At 38.5% G+C, this 20,939-nt stretch overlaps 1 protein-coding gene across 1 annotated transcript; it reads left to right on the forward strand.

Annotated features, from left to right (window-relative positions):
- Positions 1–14,558: 14,558 nt before the first annotated feature.
- HDGFL1 (HDGF like 1) lies at positions 14,559–16,733 on the forward strand. The gene has a single exon (XM_019028701.4). The coding sequence runs from the start codon at positions 14,622–14,624 to the stop codon at positions 15,393–15,395; it is 774 nt and encodes a 257-aa protein (XP_018884246.3). The 5' UTR covers positions 14,559–14,621; the 3' UTR covers positions 15,396–16,733.
- The last annotated feature ends 4,206 nt before the right edge of the window (positions 16,734–20,939 follow it).

Raw genomic sequence — 20,939 nt, forward strand, 5'->3', positions numbered from 1 at the left:
CAACAGTGTAAAAGTGTTCCTATTTCTCCACATCCTCTCCAGCACCTGTTGTTTCCCGACTTTTTAATGATTGCCATTCTAACTGGTGTGAGATGGTATCTCATTGTGGTTTTGATTTGCATTTCTCTGATGGCCAGTGATGATGAGCATTTTTCCATGTGTTTTTTGACTGCATAAGTGTCTTCTTTTGAGAAGTGTCTGTTCATATCCTTTGCCCACTTTTTGATGGGGTTGTTTGTTTTTTTCTTGTAAATGTGTTTGAGTTCATTGTAGATTCTGGATATTAGCCCTTTGTCAGATGAGTAGATTGCAAAAATTTTCTCCCATTCTGTAGGTTGCCTGTTCACTCTGATGGTAGTTTCTTTTGCTGTGCAGAAGCTCTTTAGTTTAATTAGATCCCATTTGTCAATTTTGGCTTTTGTTGCCATTGCTACAGTAACCAAAACAGCATGGTACTGGTACCAAAACAGAGATATAGACAAATGGAACAGAACAGAGCCCTCAGAAATAATGCCACATATCTGCAACTATCTGATCTTTGACAAACCTGACAAAAACAAGCAATGGGGAAAGGATTCCCTATTTAATAAATGGTGCTGGGAAAACTGGCTAGCCATATGTAGAAAGCTGAAACTGGATCCCTTCCTTACACCTTATACAAAAATTAATTCAAGATGGATTAAAGACTTAAATGTTACACCTAAAACCATAAAAACCCTAGAAGAAAACCTAGGCAATACCACTTAGGACATAGGCATGGGCGGGGACTTCATGTCTCTATATTTTTTTTAAAAGAATATGGATGGATGAATGTATAACTAGACAAAGTTAGGTATTTATACATTTTTATGTCAAGTTTATTATTTTAAATATAAGAGGATTCTCATCCAGGGATTCTCATTTCGCATATTTACTGATTACCTCCCAACATGGCAAAAGTTGAACTTAATGTTAATCTCTGTTCTCTCCTTAAAGTACATTAAAATGACATTTAAAAAGATAAAAGAAGCACAAATACATAAGGAAAAATAGAACTAAAGGAGACATCAGAACACTAAATAGAAATTAGAAGCATGGGGAAATAGACATGTACTAGCTGATTTATGGAACAGAAAAGCCAGCTAAGCCTGCAGAAGGGATGCAAGGGAGGAAAGGAGGCCCAGAAGAAAGCTGGTATTGCAGCAGAATCCCAGGCATGCTCAGGGATTAGATGCAGCTCCTATAGCTGAAGGTGGGAGTCAGGGCTGTAACCAGGGAGAAAGATGAAAGGCTGAAATAAAAAAGCCTTTCGACCCCCAGATGATCTGTCTAGAATTATGAGTCCAGTGACCATCCTTCCTCTACTCCAGCAGATGCCTGGACATTTGCCATGGACCAAGTTGACCTAGGTGGGCTCTGGATTTAGAGGAGGATTTAGAGCATTCTAAATCCTTCCCCTGTCTTGCAAGGGCTGGAAACTTGGGCCTGCTTCAGGAAGTCCTTGCCAGCCAAACTCTGGATTAGATTCAACAGCAAGAGGCATTTACCCATGATCTGGCAGGCTGCTGAGACCTGTATTATTATAAGGGCTAATAAGTTTTTGGGTCTGGATTGAGACTTCACAGTGGCCTTTGAATGTCTCACTGAAAATCTCCCACCACAGGTCTGGAAAGAGCTGCAGCTCCTCAGGCTCCTAGATTCCCTGAAATCTAGTGGAGGAATTCACTAGATTGTTGTCATTCCTCTAGCCCTTTTTATGATGTTTAAACACCTAATTTCTGCATTAAATCACTCTCTACTCATAGTACCTCAAGTAATTTTCGTATCCCAAAGAAGTTTTCACATAGGAGGTAAACAAGAAGAATTTTCATTAGAGCACTTGTGTGTGCCTGCATGTGTGTGTTAGTAGAGAATTGGAGGCGATCCAAGTGTTTGTCACTAGAGGAATTAAGTAAAACATTGCGTGTGTAGTGATACATGTATCAGCTGGAAACACACTATACCTATATACTCAGATGTATCATAAGGATGTAGTATTTAGTGAAAACAAGAGATGAAATGAGATTGATAGTACACTACCTTTAAGTAAAGGAAAGCATGAAGACAGACAAGACAATACTGCACATTTTACAAGGAAGCTGTAGCATAGTACATTGTAATGGTGTATCAATCAGAGAGAAGCAGATGGGAGTTAGGACCAAGTGTGGATGCTGCCCCTTGTACAGCCCAACAATAATGACGCAATCAACCGAGGGCTAAAATTCTCCTCACCTTCAGTCTCTTTCCCTCTCACGCTTCCACACCCCGTCCCCCTGCCCCCGCCGCCCACTACTGCAACACACACACGCGATGAACTGAAATTTGGCATCCACTTTGGAACTGTTGTCTACTGTTGGTTGAGTCCAGGGTTGATCTGAGACCATGGCAGTGCCCATGGCAGTGAGAATCAAAAGGAAGGATTAGATAAGAATATTTTTAGCTGTAAGCTCATTGAAGACAGGGATTTTATTTAATTAATCATTGTCGTTCCTGTGCCTATAGGTGCTCAATAAATTTATATGTAACCGAACTCAACAAAAACTAACCTACATTCTACCACAGTTTAGGTACCAGGAGCAAAGTTCCATAAATTGAAGTAAATCGTAAACAGTCTCAGGTCTCTCTTGTTAGCACTACTGCATCAATAGTGGATAGTGAGCAGTGAAAAGCCAGCTTTTCAGGTGCTTTAATTTCCACAATGATAGTGTCAAGTGCAGGGACATAAAGTTGGCCATCGGCTTGCTTCCTGAGCTCCGGCTTCTACATGGCTACCTGGAGAAAGGCTGAATGGGTGGGGTGAGGTGGGCAGAGTCAGAACTCTGAGCAGTGTTTCAAATCTACAGCAGCCAGATCTGGAATGAGAGGACTCAGTCAATGATCACTCAAGAAACAGAGTTATTTTTCATGGACTTTAAATAATCTTAATATTAGAATGACCCAGAACTTTAGGTAATTAGGGAATTCCTCTGATTATTTAGGAAAATCGAGTCACTGCACAGAAGGTGTCTCTGTAAAACTAGTGTTCAATAAAATAAGTTGCCAATTATAACAAAGGTCAAGAAATATAGTGTATATATATTTACATTTACACTTGTATACTCTCTCTCTCGCATACACAAACACACACACACACACACACGTAATTCATGGACTTGACCCAGAGAACACTTGCTCTTACAAACAGCTTTATTGCTTAATTTGTAATTAGGTCCTGTTTGCTCGTGTGTGCGGCATTAACGTAAATTGATAGAGAGAAGCACCAGGTGCATTCAATTAAAAGCGCTTTAAAGAGAGGTATCATGTTTTACACTTAGTTGCATTTTCAAAATATATTTAACAGGTTTATTCCAATGTCAGAGTTGCAATAAATAGAAGTCAAGCTGACTTAAAACAGACATGTCTTGTGGGTTAATCCTGTCTCCTGATTTCCATCACCTACTTTGAAGCTATTCAGTCATCCATTTGCAGACCCTGCCAAAACCTGTGTCAGAAGCCTGCAGTTGCTCTTGTCCATGCAGTAGAAGAGCTATAATGTTTTTCTTCAGTTTGAGATTTTATTAGTCTGAGTCAAGCTAAACATTAGAACTAATAAGGCACAGGTGCAATTATCTCCACTGTTATTTCTGTAAAATGGCTGAATGGACTAAGGTGCAGTGTGAGTCAGAGAAACTTAAACAGAGGCATTAAGTAAACTGTGGGCCTAGTTATGAATGTCTTGCCTTTTGTCACTATTCACTTGCTGGCTCTTGGCATGTATGATGAACCCCTAGGAAGTGCCCTGAGTAGCAGGAATCAGAGATATGTTAGAACATTATGCAGTGCAATTATTTTTAGACTTTTCCAAAGCTATGAAAAGTTTATGAAGTAGCTTAAAGCTGCAAACTCAGGCACAGAGGGAAGGTAAAATACACTTAGATTAGATACTGAAGATCTGTGGGTAATGAGTCAATACTGATCCAATTAGTTGTTACTAATACTTTCCTCAAAGAATATTCCTTTAAATTCCATATACACAACTTGCAGTCTTAATATTTCTTAGAGGACACAGACATACATACATTTTCACCTTTTGCACTAGCTTCAAATTTGGGTGATTCTTCAGACAAACATTTACTTAAGATTGCTAGGAAGGAGCAGTCTCATTTGGTTATTTTCTCTCAATATTGCCACTTAATTTTGTACTAGGAGCACTATAATTTAGCATACCATGGACTGAATGTTTATGCCCTCTTAAATCCATATGTTGAAATCTAATCCCCAATACGATGACATTTGGAGGTAGGGACATTGGGGAGATGTTATTTGGAGGTGGGGGTTTGGTAGGTAAATGGGATTATTACCCTTATAAAAAGGTCCCCCATGGGCTCCCTTGCCATGTGAAAATGTGCAGACACAGTGGGAAGACAGAAGTCTATGGAGTGAGCTCTCACCAGACACCAAAATCTGCTAGTGCCTCAATCTTGGACTTCCCAGCCTTCAGAACGGTGGGGAGTACATTTTTGTTGTTTGTAAGACACCCAGATTGTGGTATTTTGTTACAGCTACCCAAATGATTGACATACTGTCATTGTAGCCCTCAAAAACCACTGATGATAGGTACATACACTACATCTTCAAGGCACACAATAAAGTGAATCTGTAAAGAAGATAGCAGATTAATTATTATTAATAAAATGCATAAAGTCATTGTCTTCAATCTTACACATTCTTTAAGAAAAATATCAATTGCTGACACATCTAAAGTCTCCCTGATTATTTTTGTGTAAATATGTGCCTGTTTTTGTGTTTCCGAGAATCTGTTTTGTTTTCTCTAATTATTTTATGCATAGAATCTTTGTCCTCAACTTGCAAACTGACAAGGAAAGGGGTATGCATGACATTTTATAACTACCTGCTGCCTAGTTAAGATGTTGTAAATTCATGCTTTGCAACATTCTCTTTCTGATCCAACACATAGCAAAAGCAGATGAAATATAAAAGATACAATTAAATAACTTAGAAATAGTAACGTATTGATAAGCTACAATGGAATGAAATACAAAATGTTAAGAGAAACTAATACTGCAAGGTCTGTTGGTATCAGAGCTTGGAATCAAGCAGAGATGACAAAGTGTTCTGGATTCTATAGGATAGAAAGAAATAAGGTCCCTCACATGCAGAGGGGAACTAGAGTTGGCCTCACTGCTGGTCTCATGTTGGGCCAGTGTGGAACTTTCTGACACTGAAGAGGAGGCTGAAAAAAGCCCTGATTTACTAATTTTGGGTGGTACAACATTTACAGTGCTACCTTTTATAGAGGTACAAAGAAGCAGACAATCTTGCAGCCAGGGAACCTTGAGCCAAGCTATCAGTTGGCAGCAGGAAATGAAATGATAGATTAAATTAAAAGGAGAGAAAAATATCAATAGTAGTTTTAAAATAAATATGTTTAGAAAATCTGAAAGGGTAAAAAATGAATAAATCCATAAAAGAAACAAGAAATTATGAACTAAAGCAGATTAAATGAAATAATAAAAGGTAGATATAAAAATAGAAATTCTTAAAGTGAAAAGTATTGTTATTGAAATAATAAATGGGACAACCTCTAAGAAGGAAAGAATAAATAAATAGGAATATAGTTTTGAGAAATTCTACTATATATAGCAGTATATAGAGAGGGTTAAAACATGAATTATAGATTGAGATAATTTAATATACATATGTAAGTGTTCTAAAAGGAGACAATTGAGTAAATATCTAGATATACTGCAGTATGTTAAGAATAAAGAAAAGCTTGATAGTTGGAAAACTGAAAGACATAATACCAGAAAAGGAATAACTGTTGCACTGAGGATAGACTTCTCAGCAGCAACAAAGGATGCTAGAAGACAGTGGAATAATTCCTTCACACGCTTAAAACAATACATTTTGAATATGTGTTATATACTCAGCTGATATATTAAGAGTGAAGTTAGAATAAATACATTTTTAGCCACATAAGGCTAAGTGAATTCCACTACTCCATAATTTCTTTTGTCTTTCTTTTCTTTCTTTCTTTTTTTTTTTTTTTTTGAGGTGGAATCTTGCTTTGTCACCCAGGCTAGCGTGCAGTGGCACAATCTCAACTCACTGCAACCTCCACTTCCTGGATTCAAGCAATTCTCCTGCCTCAGCCTCCAGAGTAGCTGGGATTACATTCATGCGCCACCATGCCTGGCTACTTTTTGTATTTTTAGTGGAGACAGGGTTTCACCATGTTGGCCAGGCTGGTCTTGAACCCCAACCTCAGGTGATCCGCCCACCTCAGCCTCCCAAAGTGCTGCAATTACAGGCGTCAGCCACCACGCCCAGCCATCCATAATTTCAGGAAGACAGTTACTGATATATTTCCTTCATCAAAAATAAAAGAAGGGTATGTAAGAAATAATAATAAATTAATGATAAAATTGTGAATAAATTTAATAAACTAATTATAAAAATAAATGTTATGTAATATAAAAGAGAAAAAATAAAATTTTAGACAAAGAGTGTGGTGTTGGGATTATTTTATAAAAGCTAAAGTCTTTAGAGTTAGCTAGAAAAATTTATAGTTAAGTGTGTATGTTAAAGAATATAATTGCTAAAGGAAGAAAGTTATACCCTTCAAACTAATAAAGGAAAAGCACAAATAATAATAATGCAACAATGGTAATGATGATGAAAGAAATGTGATCAATACACAAGAAGATAGGAAAGCAGGGAGAAAAAAAATCCTACAAAGTTATGGTGAACCAAAACAAAAAATGAGATGGTAGACATTGAATTTATCACAAAATGTTATTAAAAAGACTAAATTCTCCTGATAAGAGATTATACTGAAAGCAATCTTCCTATGTATTGGTTTCAGAAATGTAACTTTTAAAAATGACATTAGAAAGTTAAAATTAAGGATCCATAACACTCAAATACTAATCACAAGAAACTGCTAAAGCACATTAATACCAGACAAGGTAGAATTTAAGGCAAAAACATTTGCTGAGACAATTATTTCATTCTAATAAAATGAAGAATCTAAAGAGAGTAGAATACAATAATAAAAACTATGTATTTACTTAGCAATATAGCCTTGAAATGCATAAAACAGAAACAAACCCGATTCAAAGGAAATTGAAAAAATCCACATATATTATGGATTTTGCTAAAATCTTAACATTTATATCAGAAATAGATAAAGCAGATTAAAAATCAGCAGGCATACAGAAGTATCTAACAAAATAATAAGCTTTTTGATTTTTATTGATTATATAAATTTGAAAATAATATGAATGAATTAGAAAATAGATCACATAGCAGATCATCAATAATGTTTTTAAAAAATAAAGAATTGACATAACACAGACCACTTGGTATGATGATTGCTTAAAATATTCTATACTCATGATGTCTCTCCCATAGCACTTAAGTCTCTATCAAGCACATAAGCACTCACATGTTAATGTATAACCTGAAGTGGTGTCCTAAAGAATGCATTATATTCTAGATTTCATTCAATTTTTGCTGTTTTCTACGCACATAGCCAAAGATTTCTTGTCAATTTATAGCAGTCTTACAAGGCAAACTGAAGAAAAAATGAGAAAACTGAACAAAGCCAAATTAGTCTTGCACAATATTAAAAAGCCATATGCTTTTATTCTTTCAGTTTTTTTCAGTTTTATTGAAAATGTGGGAGGCAACTAAAATTAGTAAAGATAAAATAACTAAATTTACTATTTCAAAATTGTAATTGACCAAAGCATTATTCATTATTAATATCAAATTGTTCAACTTAATATGTAAGCAGTTTTTATTTATCTGTTCAACAAAAACTTTTATCAATTTTGTTGTTACTGAAAGGGAAAAAAGCATGGTCAGCTATCATGAAACCAGATGGTGGCTGGTAAAAAAATCTCAGAATATATGTCACTTTATGAACTTAAAAAAATTATCTTACATGGTTACAGATTACAGTTATAAATAGCCTAGGAGAAAAAGAAAGGCTGATCATTTTTAAATGAATTCGACATTTTATCTACAATGTTTACATTGGAGAGATTTCATGTCTACATCAACATTGTTTGATGTGTGGTTAACATCATTTTGCCTTTATAAATCCTATGCCAATCATATATTGTCAGTTTCATTATTGTTCTACTTGGTACTTTTTATTCTAAGACACAGAGGCTCACTCACACATCTTAAGACAAAAGGTTTTTAATGTAAAGATGTATATATGCTGAACTCAAATTATAACTGAAAAAACTTTGGAAACGAAAGCTGCTCTAGGGACTGACAGTTTTCTCCTCTCTTTTGTGATCCTTATAGTAATTTACAGCTCCTGACAGTTCTACGTTTTTTGTATCTGCTTCATTCTTCTCTCTTCATTCTTCCCTCAATGAACGTCTCTGGTTGGCTGTATTTCCTCAATGAATTATGCTTATAATGAATAAGTGGGCAGAGCAAAAAAAATGGGGGGAGCAAAGGCAAAGGCAGTATAGCAAAGGGTTTCAAGAGTTAATTGGGAAAGTAGATATAAAATGCTTGTATAAGTTTGCAGCATATAATACATGCTTAATAAATGATAGTCAAAAATTATCAGCTCTATTGTAATTTCAGTCATTATGATATATTCTCATTAAGGTTAGACTTTGAGAAGCAGGAACAGAGTATGGGTTATGTCTGATTGTTGAATAGCAAAGACTATAAGACTATATCCAAAATGTTTTATTTCAGTATTTCAGTTTTACAAGCATCAAACATACTACATTTTTTCTAAGAAAGAAGTTTTTTCACCATCAAGAGTGACCAAAATGAGAAGTGGTTACAATATTTGTTCAGAAAGTCACTGTTTGTATTATTTAGAAAATCTTATTAAGGGACTTAAAAATTTGTGTTCATCATTGGTTCATTTGAAAAATGAACAAACTCTAAAAGAGAGAGGCATTGGTTGTTGAGGATTTCACTGAGCTCAATGCTGATTTAGCACAGTTATTTTAAATTTCTACTTCTCTGATTCTCTTTTACTTCGTCTCTAGTCTATTACATATGAGTTTTTGAATTTATATAAAAGTACTAAACTTCCTAAAGTATTTATTTCAACAAATAATATACATGCTACCTACTACAGAACAATCCTAAACTGTTTTGAAAGCTACAAACAGCCTTTCCCTCACAATGTTTGACAAGAGAAAGCCATTTACCTTCAATAAACTTTTGGTAAAGACAGAAAGATAACTAGCAACTCAATGCCTATATCCTTAAGCCAAAGTTACTTAAAAATTTAAGAGATTTCCAATAATAAAATAGAAAAAAATTATTAGTAAAAATTATCTTCAAAATATCATTTTCAGTAATTCAAAATTAGACATTTTAGTTAAAAATTCCCACCTTTTCATTATCATGCACCTGTTGATGATTTCTTTAAATGGAAATAGTATAAATTACTTATTTCTGAAGTTTAATAATTTGGTAATTATTTCGAAAGCTAGAAAACTATTGGAAGAGTAAGAGACAATTGAGACAATTGAGTTTTTGAGGTTATATCCTCAAAAACTTGAGCATGGCTTTCTAAAAGCTTTGATCATTTTAAGCATTTACATGACAACTTAATGTAATGGCAAGCAATACAAAATTGAAATTGCAAAACTGAGTTTCATATTTCCTTGTAAACATGACTTTGTTGATCTTGGGTCTTTCAAACTGTGCTTTTAATGCAACAACACAGCCCCTCCAAAAAGTAAGAAAAAAGTATATGCCTATTATAAAATTAGAGAAACAAGCTAAATTCTGAACCAGAAACAATTTGTAGAAAACAACAACAGCAAAAATAGTAACAACAAAAATATATCTCACGTAATGAAAAAAAATAAACTAAGAAAATAGAGCAGGTACTGGCTATTTTAAGAGCTAATAGTAATCTAGCACTTGATAGTCGCAAGCATCATGTTTAACACCCACTGTCCTGTTTATTTCAAATAGTCTTTCTCTCAAATGGGTCCTAGAATTAGCCACACGTTAAATTTAAGGAACATGATTTCATATAAGTGCATAAATTACATATGCTATATATTTTATCCAGTCTCTTTATTCGAATTGCAAGCATTTTCCAAGTCACTAAATTTTACTTTAAAAACCTTACAGGGTATGGCTATCTAATCAGGTAATTATTATGTAAATAGATGTTATCTGCATCTAATCCCCAATTACTGAATACTCACCAGCATTGATAACTATTATTTGTTTAAACTTTGCTAGTTATATAAATAACTCATACATTTTCATGTAGGAGGCTTGAATAAATATCATCACACAAAATTAGCAAAGTATTCATATTATTTAAACACACTTTATTTAAATTTTTTCCCAAAGAATAAGTTTCAGAATCTTTAAGCCCTCAAATAAGAATAATGAAATAGAATTATTCATTACCAGCCACTTTTCTTAATCTTGGAGTGCCGATTTTCCTTCCATGGCCAATAAAACAGAAGTTTTGCAAACAATTCCAATCTCTCCAAAGGCCCCCTTCCTACACACCAACCAAACCAAGTCATCACATTCATGGTTGGCCAAGGGGGGCCCAATTGCACACATATACCACCTGGAAAATCTGCACTCTCATGTCTCCCTCCTCAAAGTCCATTATCAAAGGCAAGTACAGATTTTACTCACTTCAAATTGATGATGATAATATGTACCCACAAAAATTAAAAATAAAAATGAAAAATATTTAAAAATTGATGATGATATAGCTCCTTGGGAACATCCCTTAAATTACTCTTTGGCTCCTAGAACATCCTCATTGATACTGAATTTATTTCCACTCTGAGCAGTTGCCTGTATTGCAGAAATCCCTGAGGCTTTAAAGGCTAGGCTAAGTGGACATGGATGAAATGTAGAGGTGACAAAATATAGAGGTAGCAGACATCCTGCGACTTTTTAAAAAAGAACAGTGGGGGAATTTCTACCCATGGTGGAGGGGAGGACTTACCCTGTACAATTATGTCTGCTAGAACATTTTAAAAAGAAAAGCCTTGATCTCAAATACCAACCATGTATAAACATTCTATTGCATAAACCCAGAGGCAGTTAATATTTTTAATGAAGACAAAAGCACACAGAAAACAATCACATTTCTCTTAAATCATAATTTACACCAAACTAATTGAATTTAAAAGTAACTAAACAAGAAAACATCAATTAGATATCTATTCTCTCTCTTGTATAATTACGTTGTTTTATTGCCCATGTTTCATAATTGTTGCCAAACAGCTTTTAAATCCTATCATTAGTTTTCCAGAAAAGGGGAATGAGAAGTGTTATATGTTTTGGACTGTAAGGTGTTGTTTTGATAGGTATGCTGCCACTGAAATTAGGTCCTCTTGACAAACAGGTGTTCCTGGTACACATGATTTTTAAAACATCCTTACCTATTAGAACAGTTATACTCATGGAGTTCTAGTTACTGAAAATTAATCATTGCAGTGGCTCATGAGTACTTTGTTTATATACTAGCTAAATCTAAACCAAACCAAGTCATCATGAATGTATCCTCTCTACTCTCCTCACTTTGAGCAAGAGAAACGATAGCTTTAACAGCAAGTTGGTTTCAAAGGTAAAAGAAGCCAAGATCACTCCTCTTAATTGCATCCTTGAAAATGTAGGAATAGAAGAAAGGATGTATCTGTGAAAGTGGTCTCCATGAAACACTATTTAAATGGTTGCTTCTTCTCAACCTTCCTCCCATTTTCCCTTTTCTAATGGTAGAATAAGCTACCATTAGGTGATAAATTTAATTAGAGAACACTGTTTTACAAGATCATATTTCCAAGTAACAAAAACTTTTATGTCAGTTTCATACAAAAGATGTGCTGGATATATAATTCTGTATATAATATGTAATTCAGCTGGTGGGGACTTTTCTTCGGTGCCCTTATTCATGACTCTCTATTCTTTTGGATGTATATTTTTCCTCAATTAGCCTAATGATAATAATAGCCTAATCCATAATAAAAGTCAACTTCACACTTATTGGCACATCATAGACCTTCATAGCCATTGTCTGGGCTTTCATGTCCATAATCCCATTAATATTTGTAATAATCCTGAAAGAAATTCTGAGTATTAAGTTAAATATCTTGAAATCATGTAGCAGAGGTTCACAAAGATTATATTAACTCCTGGCCTTACAAAGCTGGCAAACAAGTGAGAAATGCCAGAATTGTTTTTATCCTATCTCCTACTACCCCTTCCATAGGCCTGCCCTAATAACCACACTCTCATTGATTTCTCCTGGAATTCTTTGGGTATTTAAGAACACACAATTTAGCATTTGAAGGCTAGCTTGTATTGTTCTGTAATGAACTCGTCCGGGCTTTTTCTCTTAAATGAGATTTTAATCTCCTCAAAGGTAAACATCTTTTGTGCCAGCCTTTCAGCATCACACTGTATTAGTGGGCAAGGGTGCAGGCACAAGATCTACTTGGGGAACAACACTTCTTTGCTTAATAGAATCTGTACTGTTGTTTGCAGACGTAGATCCTTCTCTACTAGATCTTTTTGCCTTTGCTTCCTGCTATACTTTTTATCTCAGTTTTTCATAGGTGTTGGTTATTGCTCTAACCCTTAGATCCCCAGTCCTGCCTTCACACCCTCATACTTGTTCACCTGCTGTAGTTCAACCACCCAACTATTGATGTTGGCTTTTTCTAGTGAGGCACCTTTGCCACCTTCAGCTTCAGCAGCTGGCTTTTAGAACTGGTCCTTCCTTCAGATTGAGCTGATGGTACAACTAAATACCTCTTCTAGACATGCTATCTAGCTAGACTTTTTTCCTACTTCAGCAACCTTCATACATGATATGTGCATTGGTACAGCATACTTACCTGAAAAATAATGGCCACATATAGCAATATCTCTGCTTACAGAAATTCTAAATTCCTTCCTATTATGGGCTCCATAGCTACCTATTATTTCCTATTTTCTTCTACAGCCACTAAACATTTCTAGTTTTCTAGCACTTTCCCTGTAAAATTGAGAGGAGGGAACTTGTCAGATTCATCTTTGTAGCAGGATGTTGATTTGTAAACGAAGTGTTGATGCATTGTTGATGTTACTTATTTAATAAAGGTATAATAGATATTAGCAGGGCAGATAGGCATTCTAAGAAAATGGCTTGACAGAAGAGCTGAAAGAACTTGTTTAGAATTTTAGAATTATCAAAGGGCTTCATGTTCATTTCACCTTGTTAGGGAGAGGATATCTCCTTTTGCCTGGAGCATGTCTCAACCATTCAGAGTTAAAATGGCTGTTCCAGCCCAGCAAATGGGAAACAAATTTGAGTTGTACTGAAATGGGTTAAGGGCTCTAATTCTCGTCTAGTGTGTTGGTTACACTGGGAAGGGACATCTGTCTAGTTATAATAGTCAAGAGTACTGGTATGATAAATTTGGGTAGGTTTCAGAGTGCTTGCTCACAGCTAGCAAGGAGGATCCAAAAAAGATGCAGAAAGTTGTGTAAACAACTGCAATTGCACTGACACTTTCATTCATATGTTTAGAAGAGACATATCTGAAGAAAATTCTTTTTAAAATAGTTTCTCAGCTGAGATTATACTTTTTTAGTGTGTAGCTCACAGGAAGTTCTAGTTACCAAGAGCATGTTCGATATGAGCAGATCTTTACCTAATTCTTATGCATAATGAACCCAATTTTCATCTCTTCTAGAAAGATACTGAAAACATGTGCCGTGATCTCAATGTTACAATCATGTAGCCTCATCTTTCACAATATGGTACAATCACCAACAAAGCTTAAACTTCATGTCTGGCATCCAAGGTGAACATTTCCATAGAAAGTAGGAAATATTTAGATGTCTGTTTGCCGTGGTGGTGGTGTTCCTATATACTTTTTGTGACCCTAAAGATATAATAATGTTTGACATTTTTGTTAGCCAGTAATGTGGACTTTAGACATCCTAACCACACTGCTGACTCTAACCCTTTAATAGACTTTCACGTAGTTCTTGAGCCTCACTGCAGGCTCCAGTGCTAGTCCCGGAGGAAATCAGAAAAGGGTTGAAACCACTGACACAGCCATCTCTTTAGCTGCTCCTAACGCAGGTGTAGTTTCCTGTAGTGAGCAGATCGGGGCCTACAGGGACACTGCATGCTTGCACTGGGCTGTTACTAGTTTCATGGAAATATGTACTAATTGTGTCACTGTGTTTTCTTGTCACACTGCCCCCTTTCTAGGCCGCTCTGGCACCGTTTATTTAAACTGTGCAACCATCTGGCCCAGGTGCTATAGAGATTGATCAGTAGCACAAGGCCACCACAAGCACAACCGCCACCCGGCCATCCCAGCTATTTCCTCCAGCATTCTAGACATCATGGCGTCCGAGGGTGGTTCCAACGGGCTTCGCGTGTTCGGGAGATAATGCACTCTTCGCAGTGGATCTTCTCGGGGCCCCGAGCGTTGCCCGCCCATTAGGTGGCGCCGGTCCCCTCGAGCAGGTCGCTCAACAACTCCCGCCCAGCAGCCGCCCTTACTGCGCGCGCGCAGACTTCGGCGTCTACTTCCGGTGTGGCCCAGGCGGGGTCCGCAGAACCAGCTATGTCGGCCTACGGCATGCCCATGTACAAGAGCGGCGACCTGGTGTTTGCCAAGTTAAAGGGCTATGCCCACTGGCCGGCGAGGATAGAGCACATGACCCAGCCCAACCGCTACCAGGTGTTTTTCTTCGGGACCCACGAGACGGCCTTCCTGAGTCCCAAACGCCTGTTCCCGTACAAGGAGTGCAAGGAGAAGTTCGGCAAGCCCAACAAGAGGCGCGGCTTCAGCGAGGGGCTGTGGGAAATCGAGAACAACCCCACGGTCCAGGCCTCCGACTGCCCATTAGCCTCAGAGAAGGGCAGCGGAGACGGGCCTTGGCCAGAGCCCGAGCCCGCGGAGGGCGACGAGGACAAGCCGACCCACGCTGGTGACGGCGGCGACGAATTGGGGAAGCCGGACGACGACAAGCCCACTGAGGAGGAGAAGGGGCCGCTGAAGAGGAGCGCGGGGGACCCGCCGGAGGACGCCCCCAAACGACCCAAGGAGGCAGCCCCCGACCAAGAGGAGAAGGAGGAGGAGGCGGAGGCGGAGGCGGAGGCGGCGGAGGCGGCGGAGGCGGAGGCGGCGGAGGCGGAGGCGGCGACGGCCGTCGACGAGGAGAGTCCGTTCCTCGTGGCGGTGGAGAACGGCAGCGCCCCTAGCGAGCCGGGCCTGGCCTGGGAGCCGCCTCAGCCAGAGGAGGAGGCGCTCCGGGAGGAAGAAGTCGCGGACGAGGAGGCCTCCCAGGAGTGGCATGTCGAGGCACCGGGCGGCGGAGATCGCGACAGCCTGTAGTTACCAGCGTTTCCAGAAGAGCCCCTGCCCCGTTCCTGCTGCGGCCTGGCCGTTCTTGGGGAATCTGGCCACGGCCTGCAAACTGGGACTGCCTTTCCCTCTCCTCAGCCCGTCCTCCTCCAACCCGCGCTCCTTTGCCCTGCCGGGCCCCAGGATGGCAGGCCACCTGACTCTCACCTCTGTGCCCCCACGCCTCTGTGATCTGAGTCAGGGCCTCAGTTCCCTCCCTGGGATAAAGTGAGGCCACCATCCCAGCTTCCGGCTCCCTCTTCTCCCCCCTCTACCCGCCACCCCACCCCCACCCCACCCCCGCCCACTCGTTGCCTGATTCCGTTTCCGACTTGGGGTTCAGGCAGGCTGTTTTCACCTCTAGACACCCCTCTCCACCCCTCCTGCTTCCCCAGGCATTATGAACCTCTGCTTAGGAATATGGGTAGGAGTGAAAGGCCTGGCAGATAAAGAGCAGAGGGCACTTGCAGGGCCTGGGATGAGCAGTCTTCAAGCTGTGGTAGTTAGCGGGCAGGAGAGCGACATCTTCCTGAGCTCCTGTCCATGCCTGCCATACCTGCCAGCTTCAGACATTTAGGGAAAAGGGGCAGCATGTGAGGAATGCCCCCCGCCCCTTCCACAAATCCTTTTGCTGACCCAGGAAGTTCTGGGAGTTGCCGTTTTTCGTCAAAACATTTGGGGGCTTCCAAGTTGTTTGTGAGATCTGAAAACTTAACTTTGCCCAATATCCTGGTTGGGGACCGTGAGAAATATCTGTCCCATTTAGATCTCTGGGGCCACTGATGGGATGCCCTGGGAAGATCCTTGGCTGCCGCTTTCTCTCCCCACAGCCTCAAGGCCACCCTACGGTCATATATATCACTCAGGCGTAGAAGAAAAGACACATATTTTATAAAATCTTTTTAATAAAAGGAAGTTCCAAAAAAAATTTTTAAGAACTACCCCTAGGTGTGCCTCCACGCTGGCCCTAGCTTTCCCATTGCTGTTCCATTGCTGAGACAAACTGGAAGGCTCCCTTTCTGTTTGAAGTTTTATGACTTGTAGTCAGGCTTTGCTGTTCGTCACAGTGTCATTTTCCATTCAGGTACCATCACCTGGTCCTATCAACAGGTCTAGTATGTAGCCCACTGATAACAGAGGAAGATGTGTCTCCTCCCACCCTCTTCCTAATGGTCTTTATGCCTTTCTCCATCTATTGTCTCTTTCACCCCTTCCCCTCTCCCTTGGGCTCTGGTGAAAAATTGTTGACTGCAGTTTCAGAAGTTTGATCTGAGAACCAACCATAGAATATTTGAGTTCTAGGAAATAAAACCAGTTGATTAAAGCAAATTTTCTCCGGCCTGTTCCTTTGGCTTCTAAATAATTGGTTCTTAAATGGAATGCTCCTCTTATTTTTTATACATCTTGTGTTAAAGCAATTATTTATAATATACAGGGACATTTTAGAATCACCTTTGAGAAACCTTTGTTATCTTAAGGTCTCTATCCTTCACTTCATCTGTAATAGTCACTACCACTGATTTGAATAAATGGAAACAAGCTAACTTAGAATGTTTGGATGCTGACAAATTGGGACAGTGCTTTGCCAAAGAACTGCTTTGTGGAAAAATAGGGTGAAGGGATTGGCCTTTTTTTTTTTTCTTGCTTCCCCACGTGTAATACTGTTTCTTCCAATGCCTTACTCATGAAAATAAGACAGTTGCTTTATACTCCCAGTTTGTAAAATAAATAGTATTTGTAGACTTTTGCATTTGCAAGTGGCTTTGTGCAGATATCTCAGGATATTTAAATATAATAATCGTTACGTACTGGGCATCCTAATTTCTGTATTCATCAACATTGCATGCATACGTGGCTTCAGTAAATACTGTAGTCCTTCTCATAGAACATGCTGTGACATCACTAACCAGCATGGTTGGCAGCTGGAGACAACCGTGTTTTCCATCCCTGAAAAGATGGTATTATTTTACTTCAAGATATATAAATCAGATGATTCCTTGTTTTTCAATTACTGTTATTGCAATAATATTAATACTAGAAGTTACTAGTCACTGAATGTCTACTCTGTGTCCTGAAGATGACTTCATTCAATCTTTGTAATAATCTGGCAAGGTAGGCATTAATACTCAAATTTTTCATTGGAAGAAGCTCTGGTTCAGAGGTTAAGTGGCCTTTCCTGCATTCCACAGAACATTCAGTATTCAAACACAGGTTTTACTAGTCCAGAACCCGCGCTCTTTCTCCTGAAGGGCACATTTAGAAAAGCACTAACAATGAAATCAGAAGTCAATAAAAGCCTTTTTAGTATTAATAACAAGAAATCATGTTAGTAGCTATTACTGAGTCTCTGAAGCGAGCCAGGCAGTACAGTATGTTTTACATGTGATGTCTTTATCAATAAACTACCTAATTAGGTAGCTACTAATACCTCTGTTTTAGAGCTCAGGGAGCTGGGGTTCAGAGATGTTAAACAATTTTCCCAAGGTCATACAACTAGTAAATGACAAAGCCAAGATTCAAAAGCAGGTCTTTCTCATTCTGAATCATAGGTGCTTTGTTTCATTATATTTTATTGCTTCCCATTGAATAAAACTTTCTACTGAATACAATGGGAGTACTTATTCTCCCCTACTATTTTGAAGCAAACATTTAGAAATCTGTAAGGCAAAAAATATATTAATAGATGTTGCTAGTGGGTGTTTAAACAACATCATTTGGGGCAGCACCTGACAATTGTTTTGTCTTTAAATGACTTGGTAAAATGATGAGGACAACTGCACATTCAGTATTTTTCAAGTTGGATGTGACTATAGGAAGTTCGAATATGGATTGGTATTTTCGCCGCAGGCGGGCATATGATTCTGATAAGGGTTTTATGGAGGCACATCTTCTGAAATGATTCAATAATGTGAAGTATAGAAAATGAAATTACTACCATTTGTGTCTATTTCTTTGCACTATTTCTTTCGTCTTTTTGTGCTTCTAATATTGGGGATAGAAACAGTTGTTTACTAGGACTTGACACACACGTTTGCCTTCTTGATGATGATGGTATTGAAGTGAAAACAGTAATCCAATACTGGAAACCCAAACCTCACCATTATGCAACGTATCCGTGTAACAAACCTACACACGGATCCCCTGAATCTAAAATTAAAAAATCACTTCCAAGAAATTCGGCATGGATCACAATTAGCAAGCAAGAAGCTTAAAAAAAAAGATAGTCCAACTAGTAGTACATCTAATGAATGATACACTGAGTTACTAAATACAATTAAACCTAATAAAAGGAACTATGGAGAAAAATCTATATTCTCAGCCCTGTTTTCCTGGGTATTATACCCCATTTATATGCTTTGGTGGCCAAGAGATGCTTTTGTGTGGACTGAAAAATATGCTGCTTTTAATATTTTCTTTGATTATTGAAAATTCCCAATAATTCCAGTGCTGTTTTTGTTTTCGTCTGAATAACGTGTGCCTCAGTGACAAAATTACTGATCAATGACTAGTTACTTAACTGAACCAAGGGTGCTGCTCAACCTTTTGCTGATGCTGTGTTGTCAGTAGTCCAAACGTGTCCATGAGTGTTTGGAAGATCTTGTTTAAAAGTTGCATGTAAATGTATGCTTGTGATATTGCCAGTGATTTGCAGACACATTTAGCATACTATTTCCTATAAGGTTTTCAAAGTATTTGATATTTCACACAAACGTTACTCCAGCAAGGGATTGAGATGCCATTGAGGGCTGTCAATTTTTCTGTTTTCTTTTTCTTTCAGGCAGGATTGAGCTTTCAGCTGCTCTGTAGATTCTCATCAGAGGTGCAGACTCTTCTTTGTGGATCATACCTACATTTTATTTTTCCTGAAAATATAGTATGTATTCAGGGCACATAGGCATCTTCTATTCACTTCATCATCAACACTTGTCAAACAAAAACTGCTATTCATGCTACAGACTCATGCAGCTCCCTGCATTTTGAAAGAATTGCCTCCCTCTTCTGAGCCTGGCTCAAGGTAAGATCCATCCTTTTGTGTTCCTGTAGAGCCCTATACTTGCACTGATGGTGTTCTAATTTCTTGTGTATTGCTTGCTCTTCCACTAGACTGGAGGATAAAGGAAATGTGTTTCATTAATATTTACTCCCACTTCCCAAACATGTCACAATAAGCACACAATAGATAATGTTCTAAATGCTTGAAGGTCTGTTGTCAAATATTCCTTATAATCGTGGTGCTGGAGTAAAAGTCATGTGATGTTGAACACATTCCGATTCTGAAAGCAGAGAGGCAGGGTAAACTGGCCAGTATACTAATGGCAAGTGTGAGTTGGGGTGATTTTCTGTCTGTGTCGTAGCTGCCTAGATTAGGTGACTTGATGACACTGACAGTTCTTACAGACCCAGAGAAATTTCCCTTTTAATGTTAAGGTAATGCTATTTATTTTATCTAGATCTTCCCTCCATCTGGGTCACTTGTAGTTTAACCTTCTATAGTGCATTTGAGCCCCAGGTAGACAAGGGAGCATCCTGCTTGCTTCCAGGCAGGAGCCATGTATTCACCATTCAGCCAAAAATTTACAATAATAAAGAGTAAGTATGCCAAAAGGAACTTGTATCTGCCATTCTCTCAGCCTCTTGTCATGTAGACACCTCATTTGCTGTAGACACTTCTCAGAATGTAATATCTTTGAAGGAAGGGGATCTGTTCACCCCACAATATGGTTGGCCTGAATCTTATAAGCCAATTATCTGTCTTGAATATAAATAGTTATCTTTTCCACTACTGGTGAAAAAACTGACTGTATTAAACCTTGAGATATCTGAAATAGAGACATTCTAAGTGATTTTCCAGAGTAATTCTGACAGCAGGCGATTTTCTCTATGCAGTCTGTTTTTACATGTAAACTTCAATTTCACTGAAATGGTCTTGAGAATGCCAGAGGATACACAGAGAAGATCATAGCAAAAGGCTCTGATGGCCAGAGGCACCTTGGGGCATATGTTGACCAAGGGCAGCCCTAGTCATAGAATGGCCAAGCCGTTGCATGGGGACCAAAGAAAAACAAATTTATCCTACTTTATTGGCCTGATGTGTGGTCATTGTCCAAGAACTGTGAGTCATTTGGTGAGTGCCCTTTTCTTCCCTCTGTTTTTTTTTTTTTAATCAATTTGAGAAGGCTCTTCCTTCTGCTCAGAAAGCTTCTCTTCTTCCTCTTGATGTAGAAGTACTGTGTCATAGTACTTTCCCTGAAGTACTATGTCAAAATGAGGTATCACTTTAATGTGTTCCTGTAAGACCTTGGTTTTACCTTTATAGTATCTACTGCACTCACCTATAGTTATCCATTTATTGGTTTTTATGAAGTAATAGATTGTACATTCTGTATGGAGAGGACTGTATCATTTTGCTTATTTAAACCAAGTGCCTGGTTCATATATATATTAAGCGCTCAATAAATGGTTGCTAATAAGAAAATGAATGAATGCATGGCTAAATCCTGGGGCTCACCCACCCTTACTCCAGCCCCAAGAGGA

The sequence above is a fragment of the Gorilla gorilla genome, chromosome 5 (assembly GCF_029281585.2).
Source record: "Gorilla gorilla gorilla isolate KB3781 chromosome 5, NHGRI_mGorGor1-v2.1_pri, whole genome shotgun sequence".
NCBI lineage: Eukaryota > Metazoa > Chordata > Mammalia > Primates > Hominidae > Gorilla > Gorilla gorilla.

Excerpts from the sequence above, each read along its gene's own strand:
- HDGFL1 (XM_019028701.4), top strand. The coding sequence starts at position 14,622 with ATGTCGGCCTACGGCATGCCCATGTACAAGAGCGGCGACCTGGTGTTT.